General features: G+C 48.4%; 2 protein-coding genes across 3 annotated transcripts in view; both read left to right on the top strand.

Moving 5' to 3' along the window:
- The window catches only part of LOC143925192 (uncharacterized), a 54,764-nt gene extending 53,053 nt beyond the window's left edge, over window positions 1-1,711 (top strand). The window contains exon 6 of the mRNA XM_077449792.1: window positions 1,579-1,711. Within this exon, the coding sequence (XP_077305918.1) occupies window positions 1,579-1,711 (133 nt within the window). The remainder of the gene's footprint in view (window positions 1-1,578) is intronic.
- LOC143925142 (protein mono-ADP-ribosyltransferase PARP14-like) overlaps window positions 1-22,165 on the top strand; it is a 391,904-nt gene that overhangs the window by 298,091 nt on the left and 71,648 nt on the right. The gene's annotated exons all lie outside the window — the stretch shown is intronic.

Below are 22,165 nucleotides of genomic sequence, written 5' to 3'. Positions count from 1 at the left end.
CAGTGTATAGGACATCGTTTTTCTAGTCCCGTCGTACGTGCTGTACACGTCATCGCGCACGCTTTCAGCGGACTGTCTGCTCATCGTGTGTGGTCAAGTCCGTTCATGCTAATTTTGAACGGACTGTCTGTCGGATTGTCTGCCGAACTTAGTTGGGCAGACAATCCGCCCGTGTGTACGCGGCCTAAGAGTACCTGAACAGCCTTTCCAATCCTCTGATCCAAAGTTGAAAGACTGTTCAATTGTCTGAGTTTTGCAAATAAAATCCATTCAAGTGGATCTGTTGTCAGTCTCGAGTTACTGGGCCATCTACCACAGGACACCCCCTAGACGTGTCACAAGGAGAACAGAAGGTAACGGTAAGCCCAAAAATAATCAGCAGCTCCTTCGGGGGTTAGTGCTACATGCATATACTGTATATTGTTCACTTATAAAAGCAACTTTGCTGTTGTACTTCCTACAAGAACAACATACAAAATCTTCTAGGAACACAGAACTGGGCACAGGATGAGTAGTACCTACTGGCTAAGGGGAAATATAAAAACATAAGATTTTTGGTTCTGGGTTACGTTTTCTGATTGGAATATCCTCTTACCACGATTCCCGGACCTCTTACCACATCGGATTGTCACTTCTCCTCCTCTCCCATCCTCCATGCAGTGTTGCCAACATACCAGTTTGAAATTTACTGACATGACACCCAAATTATTAGTATCTACTGGCATATTTAAAAGTTACAAAATGACAGTTTTAAGTGCAAATGTCAGTATTTAGGCTACAAACAAGTACAATATGCAATCAGCAAAGTGATTTAAGGTAGATATTAAGGAAAAAACATATTAGTTATTTTATTTTCGAGACAGGAAATAAGTAGCTCAGGGACAGGAATCGAGAGGGCAAGAAATTACAATGGGCGGCGCACACACACATTCTATTGACTCTCACAGTGACACTGACGGCAGCACAGATGATGATGATGGCACCTCACCGACATGACACGTCCCTTATGAGTCGCAGTGACACTCTCTCTCCATGACAGGTGGTCCCTTCAGTCCACTCCCAGCTTGCCTTCCTCCCGTTCCTCAGAGCTGCACATGAGGCTCCGGCTGCTCCGTTCCCTTGTACTGAACACGCTGCACTGAACACGCTGCACCGAACACGCTGCACCGAACACGCTGCACCGAACACGCTGCACCGAACACGCTGCACCGAACACGCTGCACCGAACACGCTGCACCGAACACGCTGCACCGAACACGCTGCACTGAACACGCTGCACTGAACACGCTGCACTGAACACGCTGCACTGAACACGCTGCACTGAACACACTGTAATGAACACGCTGCACTGAACACGCTGGTCTTGGCCAAGTGTCACAGCCATATTTTTTTTTTACTGGCAACCTTTTTCTTTCACTGGCATTTACTGGCGGTTGGCAACACTGCCTCCATGAGGTGTGCCGAGATCTCTCCACTCCCCCAGCAAACATTGAAGCATTGCTTTCTGGTGGATTGATAAACAAATGATTAGACACAAATCCTGCTGATGTAATGATTGGTCATCTCTGTGTTTTGTAGGACAATGGAGCCTCTGGATCCTCGGCTGGTGAAGGTAATATACATCATTCCTATAACTCCTCATATCATAATGCTCTTATATCTGGAACGTCTGGCTGACCAGCTTGCAGTGCCTTTTGCTGGGCCATTCTAAGATATTCAGGTTGTGGAGTGGAGCTCTGGTTGTGTGTTTTAGTTCTTTTATCCTCCTGGAAGGTGACCGTCTAGTATACTGAAATTTCATGGGGACACTTAACTGTGTAGTGCTACCCCCCGCAGAAGCCGCTGGTAGTATTGCGTCCTTTGCTCTCTCTCTGGCCCGAGGTGGAACCTCACTCCCACTGACATCACCAGAATGCCATATCCATGAACTCCAAGCTGGGAACTGGGAGGAAATAAGCAGACTGTATTGGGAGACGAAACTCGAAGGGTAACACAGCAGATCAGTCTCTGTCACTGTCTGAAAACCGTACAATACAGACACAATGCAATACACCCAGGTACCCTTACTGGAGGCAGAAAACAAATACTCTTGTGCACCAGTGAGTTAACCAGGTGGACTAAAGTTCATAGTGGACAATGCCTCAGGCCTCGCTACCCTCTAGGATAGGGGTATCCTAGCAGTGAAAAGAGAAATGGGGGGAAAAAGCAGGGCACACCAACCTTGTGCATTGTCCTTGGATATATTTTATTAACTTCTTCAGCCCCGGACCATTTGGCTGCCAAATGACCGGGCCAATTTTTGCAATTCGGCACTGCGTTGCTTTAACTGACAATTGCGCGGTTGTGCGACATTGTACCCAAACAAAATTGACGCCCCCATTTCTTCCCACAAATAGGGCTTTCTTTTGGTGGTATTTGATCATCTCTGCGATTTATTTATTTATTTATTTTTTTGCGCTATAAAGAAAAAGAGCGACAATTTTGAAAAAAAACACAATATTTTTAAATTTTTGTTAAAATTAATATCCCATATTTAAAAAAAACAACAAATTTTTCCCTCAGTTTAGGCCGATAAGTATTCTACATATTTTTGTTAAAAAAAAAAAATCACAATAAGTATATATTGATTGCTTTGCACAAAAGTTATAGTGTTTACAAAATAGGGGATAGTTTCATGGCATTTTTATTATTTTTTTTACTAGTAATGGCGGCTATCTGCGATTTTTATCATGACTGCGACTTTATGGTGGACACATCACACACTTTTGACACATTTTTGGGACCATTGTCATTTATACAACGATCAGTGCTATAAAAATGCATTGATTACTGTAAAAATTACACTGGCAGGGAAGGGGTCAACCACTAGGGGGCGATCAAGGGGTTAAGTGTGTCCTATGGAGTGATTCTAACTGTGAGGGGGAGGAGCTACCAATGACATGTCAGAAATCACCATTCCCAATCACAGGGAACAATAGATCTCTGACATGTCACTAGGCAGAACAGGGAAATGCCTTGTTTACAAAGGCACCCCCTGTTCTGCCTTTGCCAACCGCAATCGCGGGCCACCCAAGAACATAAAGTTCCCGGGACCTGCGGGCGCACTTACAAGGCACACGGCGGCACGTGCACGCATGGCAAATTCAAAGGGACGTACAGGTATGCCAGTTTGCCTGCCCATGCCATTCTGCCAACGTATATCAGCGTGCAGCAGTCAGCAAGTGGTTAAAAGAGTAAATTAAAAACTACTCACAAACACGTGAAGGAAAACCGCAATATAATTAGCCTTTAGATGATGGCAATCAGTCTGACGACAACAGTCTCCACATGGTAACAGAGAAGATTTTGAGGACCACTTCTGGCTGACGCATTTCAAAGGGATACCTTCTTCCTCAGAGCCCAGCAGTGTTACTATATAGACCCTTAATGGAGGGTAATGTTGTGTGGGTCAGTGACTCTCTCACCAGATCCATCGGCTGCATTATCACTCTCTCATACTGGTCACTGGAAGTACAACATGGCACCTCATCCCAAAGAACTCTCTGAGGATCTGAAGATAAGAATTGTTGCTCTACATAAAGATGGCCTAGGCTATAAGAAGATTGCCAAGACCCTGAAACTGAGCTGCAGCACGGTGGCCAAGACCATACAGGGGTATAACTGGGCAGTATTTAGGGTTGCCACCTTTTTCTTCAAGCAAAACCCGAACACTTTAGCGGCAGCATATTATTTGTGGCTGAATTGTGAGTGTTCTACATGGAATGCAGGGGTCATATATGTCCTGGGGAGAGGGCTAGTGCTAGCAAGGGGTGGGGAGAGTTGGGCCCCATCATATGCAGCCTCACTGTGCCCATCATATGCACCTTGTGTCCATATATGCTGGGCGGCGCTTGGGGAGGTCAGATATGTGCTGTGAGAGAAGAGGGCTAGTGCAGGGGGGGGGTTAGGATATGGGCTGGGGGGTATTTTGGGAAGGGGGAGAGAGAGTGCTAGGAGGGGCTGCCAGGTTTAAAATCGAATCCACTAGCATTGTCTTCCCCCCTTCCAAAGCCCCCAGCGCATATCCTTCTAACCCCTCGATCACTCCACATATGTTCTACCTTGTCCTCCTTTCCAGCCACTCTCTCCCCCTCCCCCTCTCCATATACACAGTGAAGAAAACTTTTTACAGACCTGAGATCAGAGTGTCCCTGCTCTCCCTCCTCCTCATGTGTGTATACAGAGCGGAGAAGGAGGAGGGGAAGAGCTTTGATTAGCCGACACTCTGCTCTGCTGAACCAATCTGCCGTCACGGAGAGGAGACATCAGATGTCACTCCCGGTGCAGTCCATGTGAATGACGTGTCTGGGTCTGGAGCAGATGAAAACCCAAACACATCATTCAAAAACTGGACTGTCCGGGAGAAAACCATACAGGTGGCAACCCTAGCAGTATTCCAACATAATGACCCCAAACACACCACTGCCTTGCTAAAGAAGCTGAGGGTAAAGGTGATGGACTGGCCAAGCATGTCTCCAGACCTAAACCCTATTGATCATCTGTGGGGGATCCTCAGAGGGAAGGTGGAGGAGGGGAAGGTCTCCAACATCCACCAGCTCTGTGATGTCATCATGGGGGAGGGGAAGAGGACTCCAGTGGTGACCTGTGAAGCTCTGGTGACTTCCATGCCCAAGAGGGTGAAGGCAGTGCTGGAAAATAATGGCGGCCACACAAAATATTGACACTTTGGGCCCAATCTGGAGATTTTCACTTAGGGGTGTACTGACTTTTGTTGCCAGCGGTTTAGACATTAAAGAGGAAGTAAACCCTTTCAAACAACTTTGACCTACAGGTAAGCCTAGATTAAGGCTTACCTGTAGGTCCAAGTAATATCTCCTAAACCTATATGGTTTAGGAGATATTTGCCCAAAAATGGGCACCGCTGTCTACGGCGCATGCGCCGTAGACAGCGGCGCGCAGGCGCACTAAATGCGGCAAGTCCAAGAATGGATTTGCCTAATTTGTCTACTCCCGTGCGCATGCGCGGGAGTGACATCATCGCGGCTTCGCCGCTGTCATTCGTCGGAGCTGCGAGACGCCACCAGCAAGATGGATGCGGCGGACTACAGGGGACAGTGGCGACTTTGCTGGCTCCTGTGTCAGGTAAGTGACACATAATGAGCTACTATGCGATGCGATGCATAGTAGTCCATTATGCTTTACCTTTGCAGGGAAAAAAAGAGGAAGTAAACCCATCAGGGTTTACTTCCTCTTTAATGGCTGTGTGTTGAGTTATTTTGAGGGGACGGCAAATTTACACTGTTATACAAGCTGTACACTCACTACTTTACATTGTAGACAAGTGTCATTTCTTCAGTGTTGTCACATGAAAAGAGAGAAGAAAAGATTTACACACATGTGAGTGAGGGGTGTACTTACTTTTGTCAGATACTGTATATACCCAATACAAATACCCTTTTTTTCCCCCTTTTTTTTATAAGTTACATAGTAGATGAGGTTGAAAAAGACACAAGTCCATCAAGTCCAACCTCTGTGTGATTATATGTCAGTATTACATTGTATATCATGTATGTTGTGTGATTATATGTCAGTATTACATTGTATATCCCTGTATGTTGTGGTCGTCCCATGAGGCATAGCAAGACTCTGACAGCCACAAGCATGACACCCAGAGGCATGATGGGACTTGTAGTTTTGCAACAGCTGGAGGTCCACTAATTGCATATCCCGGCTCCAGACCCTTTATCATCTTTGTTGCCCTTCTTTGTAGTCGCTCCATTTCCAGTACATCCTTCCTGAGGACTGGTGCCCAGAACTGGACAGTATACTCCAGGTGCGGCTGGACCAGAGTCTTGTAGAGGGGAGAATTATCCTTTTATCTCTGGAGTTGATCCCTTTTTAATGTCAATATTCTGTTTGCTTTGTTAGCAGCAGCTTGGCATTGCTGAGCCCATCATCTACTAGGACCCCCAGGTCCTTCCCCTCCTAGATCCCCCCAGAGGTTCCCCTCCCCCAGTCTATAGATTGCATTCAGATTTTTGCCACCCAAATGCATTATTTTACATTTTTCTACATTGAACCTCATTTGCCATGAGGTTGCCCCTCCCCCCATTCATTTGTTCAGATCTTCTTACAAGGTTTCCACATCCTGCGAAGAAGTTATTGCCCTGCTTAGCTTAGTATCGTCCACAAATACAGAGATTGGATTGTTTCCCCCATCCCCCTCCTCCAGGTCATTTATGAACAAATTAAACAGGATTGGTCCCAGCACAGAACCCTGGGGGGCCCCACTACCCTCCCCCGACCATTCCGAGTACTCCCCATTTATCACCACCCTCTGAACTCGCCTTTGTAGCCAGTTTTCAGTCCATGTACTCACCCTATGGTCCATGCCAACAGACCTTACTTTATACAGTAAACGTTTATGGGGAACCGTGTCAAATGCTTTTGCAAAGTCCAGATACCCCACATCTACAGGCCTTCCTTTATCTAGATACACCACGTCTACGGGCCTTCCTTTATCTATATACACCACGTCTACGGGCCTTCCTTTATCTATATACACCACGTCTACGGGCCTTCCTTTATCTAGATACACGTCTACGGGCCTTCCTTTATCTATATACACCACGTCTATGGGCCTTCCTTTATCTAGATACACCACGTCTACGGGCCTTCCTTTATCTAGATACACCACATCTACAGGCCTTCCTTTATCTAGATACACCACATCTACAGGCCTTCCTTTATCTAGATAGACCACGTCTACGGGCCTTCCTTTATCTAGATACACCATGTCTACAGGCCTTCCTTTATCTAGATAGACCACGTCTACGGGCCTTCCTTTATCTAGATACACCATGTCTACGGGCCTTCCTTTATCTAGATAGACCACGTCTACGGGCCTTCCTTTATCTAGATACACCATGTCTACGGGCCTTCCTTTATCTAGATACACGTCTGCGGGCCTTCCTTAATCTATATACACCACGTCTACGGGCCTTCCTTTATCTATATACACCACGTCTACGGGCCTTCCTTTATGCAGATACACCACGTCTACGGACCTTCCTTTATCTAGATACACGTCTACTGGCCTTCCTTTATCTATATGCACCACGTCTATGGGCCTTCCTTTATCTATATACACCACGTCTATGGGCCTTCCTTTATCTATATACACCACGTCTACGGGCCTTCCTTTATCTATATACACCACGTCTACGGGTCTTCCTTTATCTAGATACACCATGTCTACAGGCCTTCCTTTATCTAGATACACCACGTCTACGGACCTTCCTTAATCTAGATAGACCACGTCTACGGGCCTTCCTTTATCTAGATACACCATGTCTACGGGCCTTCCTTTATCTAGATACACGTCTGCGGGCCTTCCTTAATCTATATACACCACGTCTACGGGCCTTCCTTTATCTAGATACACCACGTCTACGGACCTTCCTTTATCTAGATACACCACGTCTATGGGCCTTCCTTTATCTAGTGTAATGTTCGGGGGGGACCAGCAAGATCACAGGACACAGGCTTTTCACACAACAAGGGGTTTATTAAACTTAAACAGCTTTACAGCAGCCCAAAAACAAAAGGAAAAGGTTTTTAGTCTCACTGACTTGCAAAGTCCAGAATAGCTGTCTCAATCAAACAGTACTTGATCTTTCATGGCAGGTAGCTTCCCCTGCCAGGAGGCTTCCAGGCAGGACACTGCTGTCCACTTCTGTTGTTGCAACCCAGAACAAACACCAAACACCATCCACCATGTCCTCTACACTCCTCCACACCCATCTACCACTTCCTGTCTTGTTTTTAAACACACTTCCTCTGACAGGTGAGTTAACCACTTTTGTTCCATTAAAGGGACCACAGTCCAAACAGAGGGGAAACATAGCGTCCTTCCAGGACCCAGCCACGGCGTCCTGTACATATCTCCCCCCCTGTGCCCCAACGCCAAGAAGGTGGAGGCAACAGTGGAGCTCAAACAATGGACTTTGGGAGAGGGCATCTGCATTTTGATGCAGTCTCCCCGGGCCTATGCTCCACTACAAACTTAAATTCCTGGAGTGCCAGGAACCACCGAGTAACCCTGGCATTAGTCCCTTTTCTTTGTCTCAGCCATGTTAAAGGGGCATGATCAGAAATCAACCTAAACTTTCTCCCCAAAAGGTAATATCTGAGGGATTCCAGAGCCCACTTAATGGCCAGACACTCTCATTCAATTATGGCATAGTTTTTCTCCGCTGGTGTTAACTTCCTGCTGAGGAAGACTATCGGGTGTTCCTCGCCATGAATAACCTGTGACAACACCGCTCCCAATCCTACATCGGAAGCGTCAGTCTGGACAACAAACTCTTTTGAAAAGTTTAGGTGCTACCAGGACAGGGTGTTGGCACAGTGCCGACTTGAGCTCCATAAAAGCCTTCTCAGTGTCTGCATTCCCCTCCACCATGACCGATTTCCGACCCTTAGATCGGTCAACGGAGCCGCCAACGTGGCAAAGTTGGGTACAAACCTCCTGTAGTATCCCACCATGCCCAGGAATGCACGTACCTGCTTTTTTGTGAGGGGGCGGGGCCAATTCTGTATAGCCTCTATCTTGTTGACCTGCGGTTTCACTACCCCTCTACCCACGATTTAACCCAGGTGTTTCACCTCCTCCATTCCCAAAGCACATTTTTCAGGGTTTATTGTAAACCCCTCCTTCCAAAGAGAGTCCAGCACTGCCTGAACTTTGGGCAAATGTGATTCTCAGTCTTTGCTAAAAATTACTATATCATCCAAGTACACTGAGGCATACTTCCGGTGAGGTCGTAAAATCGTATCCATTGCCCTCTGGAACGTGGCTGGAGCAGTTTGCAATCCAAAAGGCATCCTTTTGTACTGAAAACTCCCCTCTGGGGTAGAAAAAGCAGTTTTCTCTCTAGCAGCCTTAGTCAACAGTATTTGCCAATACCCCTTGGTAAGGTCTAATGTAGTGGTATACCTGGCTGGGCCTAGTCTCTCGATAAGCTCATCTACCTGGGGCATGGGGTAGGCATCAAACCGGGAAACTTCATTAAGTTTCTGGAAATCATTGCAGAATCGCAGAGTCCCGTTGGGCTTCGGTACCAACACAATCGGGCTCGACCACTCACTCTGCGATTCCTCAATAATCCCTAGGTCTAACATCTTCTTTACTTCCTCTGAAACGGCCTTCCTTTGAGCCTCTGGGATGCGGTAGGGCCGGACAAAAACTTTGACTCCTGGTTCTGTGACAATATCATGCTCTATGACACTAGTGAGCCCTGGCAAGTCTGAAAATTTTTCTTTATTTCTCTGCAAGAACTCCTTTGCCTGCTGACTTTGGGTTTTAGACAGGGTATTTGCTACTTGGACACTCTCCACCCCAACCCGAGGCTCAAGTTTTGTACTAGCCAAGGAAGTCACTGGTTCCCTGTCTGTCCAGGCCTTTAACAAGTTTACATGATATATCTGATAGGGTTTCCTCTTGCCTGGCTGGTGGACTCTATAATTTACCTCTCCCACTTTTTCTACAACCCCGAAAGGGCCTTGCCATCTGGCCAAGAATTTACTTTCCACAGTGGGAATCAACACTGCTACTCGATCCCCCACTTGGAAGTTCCTAATTTTGGCTGCCCTATTATAGACCCGTCGTTGAGCCTCCTGGGCTTTTTGTAAATGTTCCTTAACTAGCGGCATCACAGTTCGGATCCTCTCCTGCATTTCAGAGACATATTCAAGAACACTTTTATGCTGAATTGGTTCACTTTCCCATTCTTCTTTAACAAAGTCCAGTAGTCTGCGAGGTCTCCGCCCATATACCAATTCAAAGGGCGAAAACCCAGTGGAGGCCTGGGGCACTTCTCGGAACGCAAACAGGAGAGCTGGTAACAGGCAGTCCCAGTCTTTCCCTTCCCTTTGTACCACTCTCATGAGCATAGACTTAAGGGTCTTATTAAAACGTTCTACCAATCCATCTGTTTGGGGATGGTAGACCGAAGTGCGCAGCTGTTTAATCCGGAACAGTCTGCATACATCAGCCATAACCTTCGACATAAACGGGGTGCCCTGGTCTGTGAGTATTTCCTTGGGAAAACCTGTCCGTGTAAACAACTGGAATAGTTCCCGTGCAATAGCCTTAGAGGAGGTATTCCGCAGGGGTAGCGCCTCAGGATATCGAGTGGCATAGTCGAGGATCACCAGTATGTAAGAATGACCTCGAGCCGACTTTACCAAGGGACCCACTATATCCATGGCTATCCTCTCGAATGGGACCTCAATTATGGGCAGAGGGGCCAACGGGCTCCGGAAATGGGTCGCCGGAGCAGTCAACTGACAGGTGGGACAAGAGGTACAGTATCTCCTTACCTCTGCTTTCAAGCCTGGCCAGTAAAACCGGTCGGCAATCCATGCCTCCGTCTTTTCAACTCCCAGGTGTCCCCCTAAAACATCATCATGGGCCAGGTCCAGGACCTTGTGTCTATACTGTTGGGGTACCAATAATTGTTCTACCACATTTTCTCTCACTTTAGTAACGATAAAGCAATTCGTTACATATTGCAAAATGTGGCCACCGCTCATTAGCACCTGGCTCTTGGGGCTCCCCATTTATTACTACAACCTGTTAACGTGCCCTGGCCAAAGTGGGGTCCTGCATCTGGGCAGTACCAAATGCCCCCTGGGGAACACCCAAATCTGGCAAGCAGGGGTAGAGGCCACTTCCTCATCCTCTTCCCCCAGCATTACCTAAAGCGGGGAAGGTCCCCCCCCTCAGTGTTCAGGTAGGTCTGTGAACCCCACATTTTGACATCCTTAAGTATCAGCACTACTTTCCTCACCATTAATCAAATCCTTAGCATTTTTATCAACTGGGTCCATATTATGAACATGCGGCATCTCAGGGTTATTACCCTCAACAACAGGAACAGAGGGACTAGTTTCTGCCCAGTCTCTGGACCTTTCAGATAGTTCTCCTTGTCCCCACAGTTTTGCAAATAACGGACAGTCTCGTCCTATGATAACGTCATGTACCAAGTTCTGTACCACCCCCACCTCTTGAGTACCAGTGCCACATGCTGTGGAGATGGACACGGAGATGAGAGGGTACTCTCTAGTGTCCCCATGAATGCACACAACCCGTAAAATTTTGCTTACCGGACCGATCTTCCCAATGACTCTAGGGTGAACCAGGGTAGTGATGGATGAACTTCCGACGGGACGTTTCGCGAACGCGGACCGCGAACGCGGCCGATAGTTCACGAACCGGAACGTTCGCGGCAGGCCCCATTGACTTCAATGGGAAGCGAACTTTGCAAACCTACAGGTCAAATTTGCAGACACAAAATAATTAATAGCTGTGCAACCATAGTCCCACCACATGGCCAATGACATAACACATGTATGAGGTGAATCTGGGATCGACAACTACAAGCATTCTTTTTTTATATGTGAAATTGTTGTGACAATTCAGGACTGTGGAGCGCATGAAGGCAATGGAGGAGACGGAAGGTCAGGGACCAGGGTAGGCAAAGAAGAGGGTGCAGGAGATGATCACCAGCAGCGTGACATACAGCAATGACACCTGCACCGTGATAGAGTCATCTGACCCCAGCACCGTGATAGAGAGCACTGACATCGGCAGCGTGACATAAAGCACTAACACCAGCACCGTGATATACAGCACTGACAGCAGCACAGTGATAGAGAGTACTGACATCAGCAGCGTGACATAAAGCACTAACACCAGCACAGTGATATACAGCACTGACAGTAGCACCATGATAGAGAGCACTGACATCAGCAGCGTGACATAAAGCATTAACACCAGCACCGTGATATACAGCACTGACAGCAGCACCGTGATAGAGAGCACTGACATCAGCAGCGTGACATAAAGCACTAACACCAGCACCGTGATATACAGCACTGACAGTAGCACCATGATAGAGAGCACTGACATCAGCAGCGTGACATAAAGCATTAACACCAGCACCGTGATATACAGCACTGACAGCAGCACCGTGATAGAGAGCACTGACATCAGCAGCGTGACATAAAGCACTAACACCAGCACCGGGATATACAGCACTGACAGCAGCACCGTGATATACAGCACTGACACCTGCACCGTAAGCAGCCCCAGGAGGAAGTCAGAATAGCACAGGGATGGTGGGAGCCCCTCATAATGAGCATAGCGCAGGGATGGTGGGAGCCCCTCATAATGAGCATAGCGCAGGGATGGTGGGAGCCCCTCATAATTAGCATAGCACAGGGATGGTGGGAGCCCCTCATAATGAGCATAGCACAGGGATGGTGGGAGCCCCTCATAATATGCACAGCAGAGGTACAGCCCCAGGAGGAAGTCAGCACAGCACAGGGATGGTGGGAGCCCCTCATAATAAGCAGGCCCAGGAGGAAGTCAGCACAGCACAGGGATGGTGGGAGCCCCTCATAATAAGCAGCCCCAGTAGAAATATGACACTGCTCAACCTCTTCAAAGAGGAGGGTACGGGCATATAGTACGGTGTGCTTTTTTTGGACAAGGAAGTGAGCCAAATGAAGAAAGAAGGTCTGTGTGCTTGATTTAAAAAATTGTTTATAGACATATACATGGTCTACTGGTCACATGTGTTGAATTCCTCCGAGATCCATGCCTCATTCATTTTTAGAAATGTGAGGTAGTTAACACTGTCGTGAGCTAGGAGAGTACGCTTATCGGTCACGATCCCCCCTGCTGCGCTGAACGTCCTTTCGGACAGGACACTGGACAAGGGGCAAGCCAACAGTTTGATTGCAAATTGGGCAAGCTCTGGCCAGAGGTCAAGCCTGCCCACCCAGTAGTCCAGGGGTTCATCACTCCTCAGAGCGTCCACATCGGCCGTTAACCCGATGTAGTCGGACACCTGACGGTCTAGGCGTTCCCTGATGCTGGATCCGGATGACACCTGTCGATGGGTCGGCTGAAAGAATGACCTCATATCCGAAGTCACCAACACATCTTCAAACCGGCCTCTTCTTGCAGGCGCTGTTGGATTGGTACCCGCAACTCCTTCTCTGGGAGTGGGAATTGCTCCTCTGCCAGCGCACGCAAAAGCAGAATGCAGCATTTCTCGAAGAAAGGCCTGGAAGTACTGCATTCTGACAGCCCTCTGTGACGGCGGTAACATTTCCGCCATTTTGTGTTTGTAGCGGGGGTCTAAGTACATTGCCACCCAGTACTGGTCCTTGACCCTTATGCTTATCCCTATTAAAACACTGGAGCATGAAGGCCCCCATTTGCACTAAACTGGAAGCGGTGTGGTGGCCTGGCTCCTGCTCATCATCCAGGATAATGTCGTCCTCTTCATTCTCCTCTCCCCATCCACGCACAACAACAGGGGTCCCAGAAAGGTTTAAAGCATGCTCTTCTTGCTCCTCCTCATCCGCCCCGGCACCATCCTCCTCTGACTCCTCTTCAGATTCCTGTTGTTGACTTGTCTCAGATAGAGTACCCCCCTGGGAATTCATCCAGCATTGCGACTTCCTCATCTTCCCGCTCCTGCTCCTCCACAGCTTGATCAATGACACGACGCAATGCACGCTCCATAAAGAAGGCATAAGGTACCATGTCACTGATGGCGCCATGGCTGCGACTGACCAGTTTGGTGATCTCCTCAAATGGGCGCAGAAGTCTGCATGCGTCGCGCATGAGCAGCCACTGGTGCGGTGAAAAAAACCCCAGCTCCCCAGAACCTGTTCTGCTGCAGAGTTCATACAGGTAGACGTTAACTGCACGTTTCTGCTGGAGCAGCCTATCAAGCATATAGAAGGTTGAGTTCCATCGCGTCGGGCAATCGCAAATAAGACGTCTAACCGGCAGATTGTGTCGCCGCTGAATGTCAGCAAGGCGAGCCATGGCCGTGTAAGATCTTCTGAAATGGGCCGAGATTTTCCTTGCCTGCAGCAAGATGTCCTGGACCCCAGGGTATTTGACAACGAATCGCTGCACGACCAAGTTTAAGACGTGTGTCATGCATGGCACGTGCGTGATTTTGCCCTGTTTCAATGCGCTAAGCAGATTGGCACCGTTGTCACACACCACTTTACCAACTGTCAAATTGAGCGGTGTTAGCCACTGATCTGCCTGTGAACGCAAAGCTGAAAGGAGTGCCGGGCCAGTGTGGCTCTTGGCTTCCAGGCACAACAGACGCAGCACGGCATGGCAACGTCTCACCTGGCATGTCAAATAGGTTCTGGGGAGCTTGGGCGGTGCAGCAGAAGAGACGCTAGCAGCGGAAAAGGAGGAGTCAGCCGAGGAGGAGAGGGAGGAGGATGGAGTAGGAGGAGGAGGAGGAGAAGAAGAGTCAGGCCTGCATGCAATCCGTGGCGGTAAAACCAAATCTACACGGGTGTCAAGGGTTACATGCTTGACGGCCGTCAGAACCCAGTGGGCAGTAAAAGTGATATACCTTCCCTGCCCGTGTTTGCTAGACCACGTGTCTGTGGTCAGATGTATCTTGGTACCGACACTGTGTGCCAGAGATACATTCACTTGACGCTGAACATGGCGATATAGCTCTGGGATGCCCTTCTGTGAGAAATACTTCCTTCCTGGGACCTTCCATTGTGGTGTTCCAATGGCTACAAATTTGAAAGGCCTCCGAGTCCACCAGTTTATATGGCAGTAGTTGGCGGGCTATCAGTTCTGACAAGCCAGCCGTCAACCGTTGGGCAAGAGGGTTATCCAGCGTCTTAATTTTTTTTACGCTCGAACATTAGGCCCGCGGAAGCCTGCCTTTTTGCAGAAAAATGTGAGCTTGGCGTGATGGAAGGTGGAGTGGAGGACAATTGTGAGGAGAGAGGAGAAGGAGAAGTAGAAGACGAGGCTGGACGGTGAGAGCCTGGAGTGTGGCTTTGTGTTCCGTTGCTCTCACTGGGCTCGGTGATGGCTGCTCATGTGCCTTCTTAAGGCGGTCGTCCCTAGGTGAGTGTTGGGCTTACCGCGACTAATGCGTTGACTGCAAAGATTGCAGATGGCAACGCTATTGTCAGCAGCGGACACGTTAAAAAAAGACCAAACTGCGGAGCCATGTGCCGGTGTCCTGGGAGCGCCAGATGTGACCGTACATGGTCGATGACTCGCTCCTGATACATTTGCAGTCTGCTTTGTCCCTCCTGTGCAATGTAAGTTATTCCTGCTTCTCCTCCCTATCTGCTGGTCCATATCTCCCTCTGAACTCCCCTCCTCTTCCTCTCTTGTGGGCACCCACGTGACATCACTAGACACGTCCTCATCAACGTCACCTTCCCCACCACTATAAGTAGAGATCTCGGAGTAGGCAGCAACACCGGGGACCAACCTCCTCCTTGGGCTAATCTGGGTACTGTCGTCAGACTGCTGAGTAGCGGTTGTTGCTGCCTCCTCTTCCTGATCCAATACCAAGAGTGGCTGCGCATCAGAAATGTCTTGATATGGATCGGAAAATAATTCCTGTGACTCAAGCGGAAGGTATGTGGTGGTGGTGGTGGTGGTGTTGTTGGTGGTGTTGTTGGTGGTTAGGGATGAGCTTCGTGTTCGAGTCGAACGTACGTTCGACTCGAACATTGGCTGTTCGTGCGTTCGGCGAATTCCGAACGTTTTGGCCATTCGCGTCAAAATTCGAGTGACGCGCGCGCGGACCACAATGCACTGCGTTGGCGCAGTGCATTGCTGTCCGATGATTGGCCAAGCATGCACTGTGACCCCGCATGCTTGGCCAATCGCAGCGCCGGCAGCGAGGAGAGCCATGATTGGCCACAGGCATCCTGCCTGTGGCCAATCATAGCTCAGGCTGTGTAGTGCACGCCCCACACTATAAAAGGCCGCCTTTAAGGCGGCCTCCTGTAGTGTGTTACTTTGCATCTGAAGCAGTGGGTGTTCTGTGTACCTTCAACACAGCACACACCGATCGTTTTTGGCTGATTTCCTATCTTGCTGCTGTGTAGTGGTTGTTGTCTGTGCCCTGACTGCAGTATACACCACTATATTCACCTCACCTATATAGCTAGTGATCTAGCTTTAACCACTTAACAACTGCCCATTGCCGATTAACGGCTTCAGGGCGGTTGTTTAACTCAGAGAGGCCGTTAATTAACGGCCTCCCAGAATTCTGCTCTCGCGTGCCCCGAGGTGTGCGCACTCGAGAGCATCCGTGACCGCCGGGTCCATAGGACCCGGCGCATCACGGTAAACGGCCGCTCATAGCGGCCGTTTACCACGTGATTGCTCCGTCAAATGACGGAGTGATCACTTGGAAACAAACCGGCGTCATGTTATGACGCCGGTTCCTCCCTCCCCTTTCTGTACCGATCGGTACAGCGGAGGGGAAAGAGATCGGTGTCAGCAGCGATGTGGGCTGCATCTGCAGTGCCCACATCGCTGCTCACCGAATTTAACCCCTCAATTCCCTGCCAATACTCTGCAATACCAGTGCATACTCTGCAGTACCCTGCCATTACTCTGCAGTACCCCGCCATTACTCTGCAGTACCCCGCCATTACTCTGCAGTGCAGTACCCCGCCATTACTCTGCAGTGCAGTACCCCGCCATTACTCTGCAGTGCAGTACCCTGCCATTACTCTGCAGTGCAGTACCCTGCCATTACTCTGCAGTGCAGTACCCTGCCATTACTCTGCAGTGCAGTACCCTGCCATTACTCTGCAGTACCCCCCATTACTCTGCAGTACCCCCCATTACTCTGCAGTACCCCCCATTACTCTGCAGTACCCCCCAATACTCTGCAGTACCCTGCCATTACTCTGCAGTACCCCGCCATTACTCTGCAGTACCCCCCATTACTCTGCAGTAACCCCCATTACTCTGCAGTACCCCCCAATACTCTGCAGTACCCGTCATTACTCTGCAGTACCCCCAATACTCTGCAGTTCCCTGCTATTACTCTGTAGTACCCCGCCAATACCCCGCCAATACTCTGTAATACCCTGCCATAAATTGCCATACCCAGCCATACTCAGAGATACCCAGCCATACTCGGTGATACCCTGAAGTACCCAGCCATAGACGCCCCCCACCCCTCACCGCCCTCCGGTGCTTCTACCAACTCGCCAGTACGATCAAAGCCAGAATCTTTTTTTTTATTTTTTATTTCAGGCTTCCCAGCCTAGAGGTGAGATGTGGGGTCATATTGACCCCCCAGATTTCACTGTAAAGAGGACCTGTCATCCCATATTCCTATTACAAGGGATGTTTACATTTCTTGTAATAGGAATAAAAGTGATCAAAAATATATTTTTGGGAAAAAAAATGTCAAACTAAAATAAAGTAAAATGAACAATAAAAAAATAAAATAAAAATGAAAGCGTCCATGTCCCCATGTGCTCGCATGTGGCACACATGTGAGGTATCGCCGAGAATGTTAGAGCGAGAGCAATAATTCTAGTCCTAGACCTCCTCTGCAACTCAAAACATGTAACCAGTAAAAAAATATTTAAAGCGTCGCCTATGGGGATTTTTTAAGTAGCGACGTTTGGCGCCATTCCACGGGCGTGTGCAATTTTGAAGAGTGACATGTTTGATATCTATTTACTCAGCATAACTTCATCTTTCACTTTATGCAAACATTGGGCTAACAAGTGGTTAATAATAGAGCTTGCAGTCAGTAGTGTTAGGAGATAGTGCGTGCTGTCTGCGTGCTCTGTACCCAGTACATACCGCTATAATATAGGGCAGGCCCCTACTTTCAAACATCCAACTTACAAACATCTCCTACTTGCAAACGCAAGGAGACAGCAGCAAGTGAGATGAAAAAAGATGGACGACAAAACAAAATTATACAGGGGTGATAACCCTTCCCTATGTTTTCCAAAAAGCTTAAAGATATTTTTTTTGACTGGAGCTACACTTTAAAAATGTACCGGTTGAAAATGATAAACAGATTCAACTTAACACAACAAACCTACACAGTCCCTGTCTTGTTTGCACCGCCTGTATACTGCTGTTCTGAGTATATAGGGCCTGGGGGCCACACGCATTTCCTTTTTTTAATATGGGTACGGGGTTCCCCTTAATATGTGTACAAGACCCAAATAGGCTGGTAATGGGCAGGGAGGGCTACCCATGCCATTTTTCTCAATGATTTTCATCCATATTGCAGGAACCAGATATAACATTAAAACCGCAAGCAGTTTTAAATGGTGTTATTTCCGTTTAATGTCATTTTGTGCAGGGACTGTTCTAAACACGGGAAACACGTGGCACTTCACAGGCATACTAGAGACACCCCCCAGGCACCATATTTAAAGGAATATTTCACTTTTTTTTTCACTTTAATCATCATTAAAATCAGTGCTCCCGCCAAAACGGTAGTTTTTAAAACTTTTTTTTGCAGTGACCCATGTCCCCTGAGGCAGGAGGCAAATCGCCAAACCCTTTTTAGCACACTATCTTGCATATTAGCCGTTAAAATTAGCACTTTCCAATTCGAACGTTCGAGTCCCATAGACTTCAATGGGGTTCTAACGTTCGTACCGAACGCGGGGGTCGTTCGCAAGTTCTGGTGCGAACCGAACCGGGGGGTGTTCGGCTCATCCCTATTGGTGGTAGTGTCTTTGGGGGTGCACATAGCAGAGAGTGAAGAAGAGGGTGCAGATCGAGAGGATGAGGAGGGTGCAGAAGAGTAAGGCTGAGTGAGCCACTCAACCAAGTCTGGTGCGTCCTTTAAAGTAATTGAACGCACCTTCTGCAACTTCCCACTTTGGCTCAAGCCTGTTGCTCCTGCCCTACCCCTACCACCCCTGTGGAAGGGCCTGCCTCTTCCTCTGCCTGTCATTTTTTAAATGACCCTGTGACAAAACTCTCAGTCCCTATACTGATGAAGGACTGCTGCAGTATAGGGCAGCGGTCAGCAGTAGTGCACCTCAACCCTATGTATTGTGGACCTATACCAGTCCTTACGGAATAGCAGACTGTACCTCACTCAACCCTATGTACTGTAGCACCCTACACCAGGTTATTACCAGTCCTTATAAGGACCTTTGTGGAACAAGTAGGTTGTGACTGATTAGCCGACTGCAGCAGAAGGGCAGCAGTCAAGTATAATATTCTTTCTATATTTGGAAGAAAGAATATTATACGTGTACAAGCCTATTACCATACCACTGATACCAGTCCTGAAAAGAACCTTTGTGGACCTAATAATATAGATTAAACTGACCCTCACTGCCTCACACACTGCTTCCTGCCTGTCCCTATATAAACTGACAAAACAGAGGCTGCTGGAGCAATAACTGGAATAGCACTTTTGTGGACCTGATAGTAACAGCTAATGACTAAACTGACTGTCCCTACAGCACACACCGTCCTGTCCCTTTCTCTACACTGACAAAAGACACTCAGACTGCTGCAAAAATCAGTAGCACAGCAGTGCCTCAAACCTATATCCTGAACTACACCTAACACCTATACCAGTCCTGAAAAGAACTTTTGTGTACCAAAGAGCTAGCGATTTGGGTCACTGTAATCTCTCCCTGCTCCACACAGCAACCTCTCCCTATAGTGACAGAAGAAAGAATGTAAAATGGCCGCCGGATCGGGTCTATTTATAAGTTAGGGGAAATGTCCAAGTGTCCATGTGCTGTAATGTCTCAATTGGCTGTCCTGTACCACATGATGGATGTGTCATCATAGGTCAAAGTTCTTTTACACAGTAGACACGGAAGTCCGCCGGGCGAACGGCGGCAATAGTCCGCCGATCGGGCGGACCGCGAACAGCCGAAATTCGCCGCGAAACCACTGCCGGGCGAACCGTTCGGCCATCACTAGAAGTGAGCATTCAGTGGCTGCAGGAGGAATATGGAAAAACCATTTCCTCTATTTACAGCTGCCCCCACAGCTCCTCCCATCCAGGCACACAGGGATGCTGCACGGGCAAATACTTTCTTTCCAGCTGTGGCATCAGGCGACGGGATTCCTTCCACTTCATGATCATGGAGCAGCTAAGTAGTCGCCCCCCCCCCCCCCGTCACCGACTGCTGAATCCGAATAGAACTCTAAACAGAGTTTTGTAATCCAATGAAAAATAAGAAACACTCCTAGTGCCCCGTACACACGAGTGGATTTTCCATCAGAAAAATCTTGGATGGTTTTTCTGACTGAATTCCGCTCAAGCTTGGCCTTGCATACACACGGGTCACAGAAAAGTTTGTTGAATTTCGACCGTCAAGAACGCGGTGATGTACAACACTACGACGAGCCGAGAAAATGAAGCTCAATGCTTCCGAGCATGCGACCAATTGTTTCTGAGCATGCGTAGGAATTTTGCGCGTCGGAATTTCCACAGACGATTGGAATTTCCGATAGGAACTTTTTCCAACCGAAAAATTGAGAACCTGCTCTCAATCTTTTGCTGGCTGGAATTCGGCCAGCAAATGTCCAATGGAGCGTACACACGGTCGCATTTTCCGACCAAAAGCTCTCATCGCTCTTTTGCTGGCCGAATTTCCGATTGTGTGTACGCGGCATAAGTATAGACCCCTGAGGTCCTAGAAAGGGGTAGCACTGTCTTTTTAAGCAGGAATGTAACAAAAGATCTGTGGCCGAGGGCCTCTCACCACTCTGGGGTCTGACACACAGGTTCCTCCTTCCCCTGAGGAATCCGGAACAGAGTCACTGAATACAAGTGGGAAAGGCTGAATCTTGCAATAGCAACATTGACCCCGGATGAAGCAGCAGAGGTCCGGGATACAGACGCTTTCTCCAGCAGTAGCTGAGCCTCGGACTCCCACAGTAATGCATATCTGGACACCACAATTTCAGCAGAATCCCACGCAGGAGGAGGGGGAAAATAGGGGAACAACCTCTCACAAACTCAGTGCACAGTCCTCCATTTGAAGCCTTGTGGGTCCCTCCGCTCCAGGGCACGGTCCTTGTCAGGGCTGGACTGGGACAAAAATGTGGCCCTGGGCTTCATCTAGACCGGCCCAGGGCACAACACATCAGGGCACAGTACAGAGCCCAGCACATCATGGCACAGGACATCAGGGTACAGGACTAGGGATGTTACATCAGAGGGGGCGGGGTCACCCATACGTCACTGGGGAACCCCTGGCTTCCCTCTCCAGCGTCAGAGGGGCGGGGTCAGGTGACGGGTGGCCCCGCCCTCCTAATATAAGAAACGTCAGCGCTGGGATCTCTGCAGTGTCTCCGGAGTGGAGACAGAAGACAGATGTATGGACAGCGCTGGATATGATCATCCATCGCTGGACCCCGGAGATCCGTCGCTGGATAGCAAGAGTGGATTAGCACCGCTGGAATCTTTTTTTAATTTATTTTTTATTTTTAATAAAGGAATTTTTCAAAAGTGTGTTTGTCTTATTTAACCATTTTTACACTTTCTTTGTGAAATGGTAGGGGTACTTTTGTACCCCCTTACCATTTCAAACAGGGGGGGCGGGATCTGGGGGTCCCCTTGTTAAAGGGGGCTTTCAGATTCTGATAAGCCCCCCGCCCGCAGACCCTCACAACCACCGGCCAGGGTTGTGAGGATGAGGCCCTTGTCCTCATCAACATGGGGACAATGTGCTTTGAGGGGTCACAGACCCCCAAAGCATCCTCCCAATGTTGAGGGTATGTGGCCTGGTACGGTTCAGGAGGGAGGGGGGCCGCTCTCTCGTCCCCCCCTCTTTTCCTGCGGCCTGCCAGGTTGCGTGCTCGGATAAAGGGTCTGGTATGGATTTTTAGGGGGACCCCCACGTCAAATTTTTTTTTAATTTGATGCGGGGTTCCCCTTAATATCCATGTCAGACCTGAAGGGCCTGGTAATTGAATTTAGGGGAACCCCCACGCTTTTTTTTTTTTTTTTTAATCAATGAATGAATGAATTGTCGGCTAATACAGAGAACACTCATTGAGTGTTCTCTGTATTACGGGGAGCCGACAATTTAGCCGCAAGTGATTTTAAAAGACTTTTTCCTGCACAAATGACACTTTGTGCAGGGACAGTTCTAAGCACCAGAAACATGCGCCCCTTCACAGGCATACTATAGACACCCCCGAGCTACGAAATTTAAAGGAATATTACACTTTTATTGTTTCACTTTAATCATTATTAAAATCACTGCTCCTGAAAAAACGGCCGTTTTTAAAACTTTTTTTTTGCATTGATCCATGTCCCCC

This window comes from Lithobates pipiens, unplaced genomic scaffold (genome assembly GCF_037356315.1).
Source record: "Lithobates pipiens isolate NorthernLeopardFrog02 unplaced genomic scaffold, aLitPip1_a1.2 Scaffold_22, whole genome shotgun sequence".
In the NCBI taxonomy this organism is placed as follows: Eukaryota; Metazoa; Chordata; class Amphibia; order Anura; family Ranidae; genus Lithobates; species Lithobates pipiens.
Note: the sequence above shows the minus strand (reverse complement) of the source record. Positions and strands in the feature narration are given on the sequence as shown.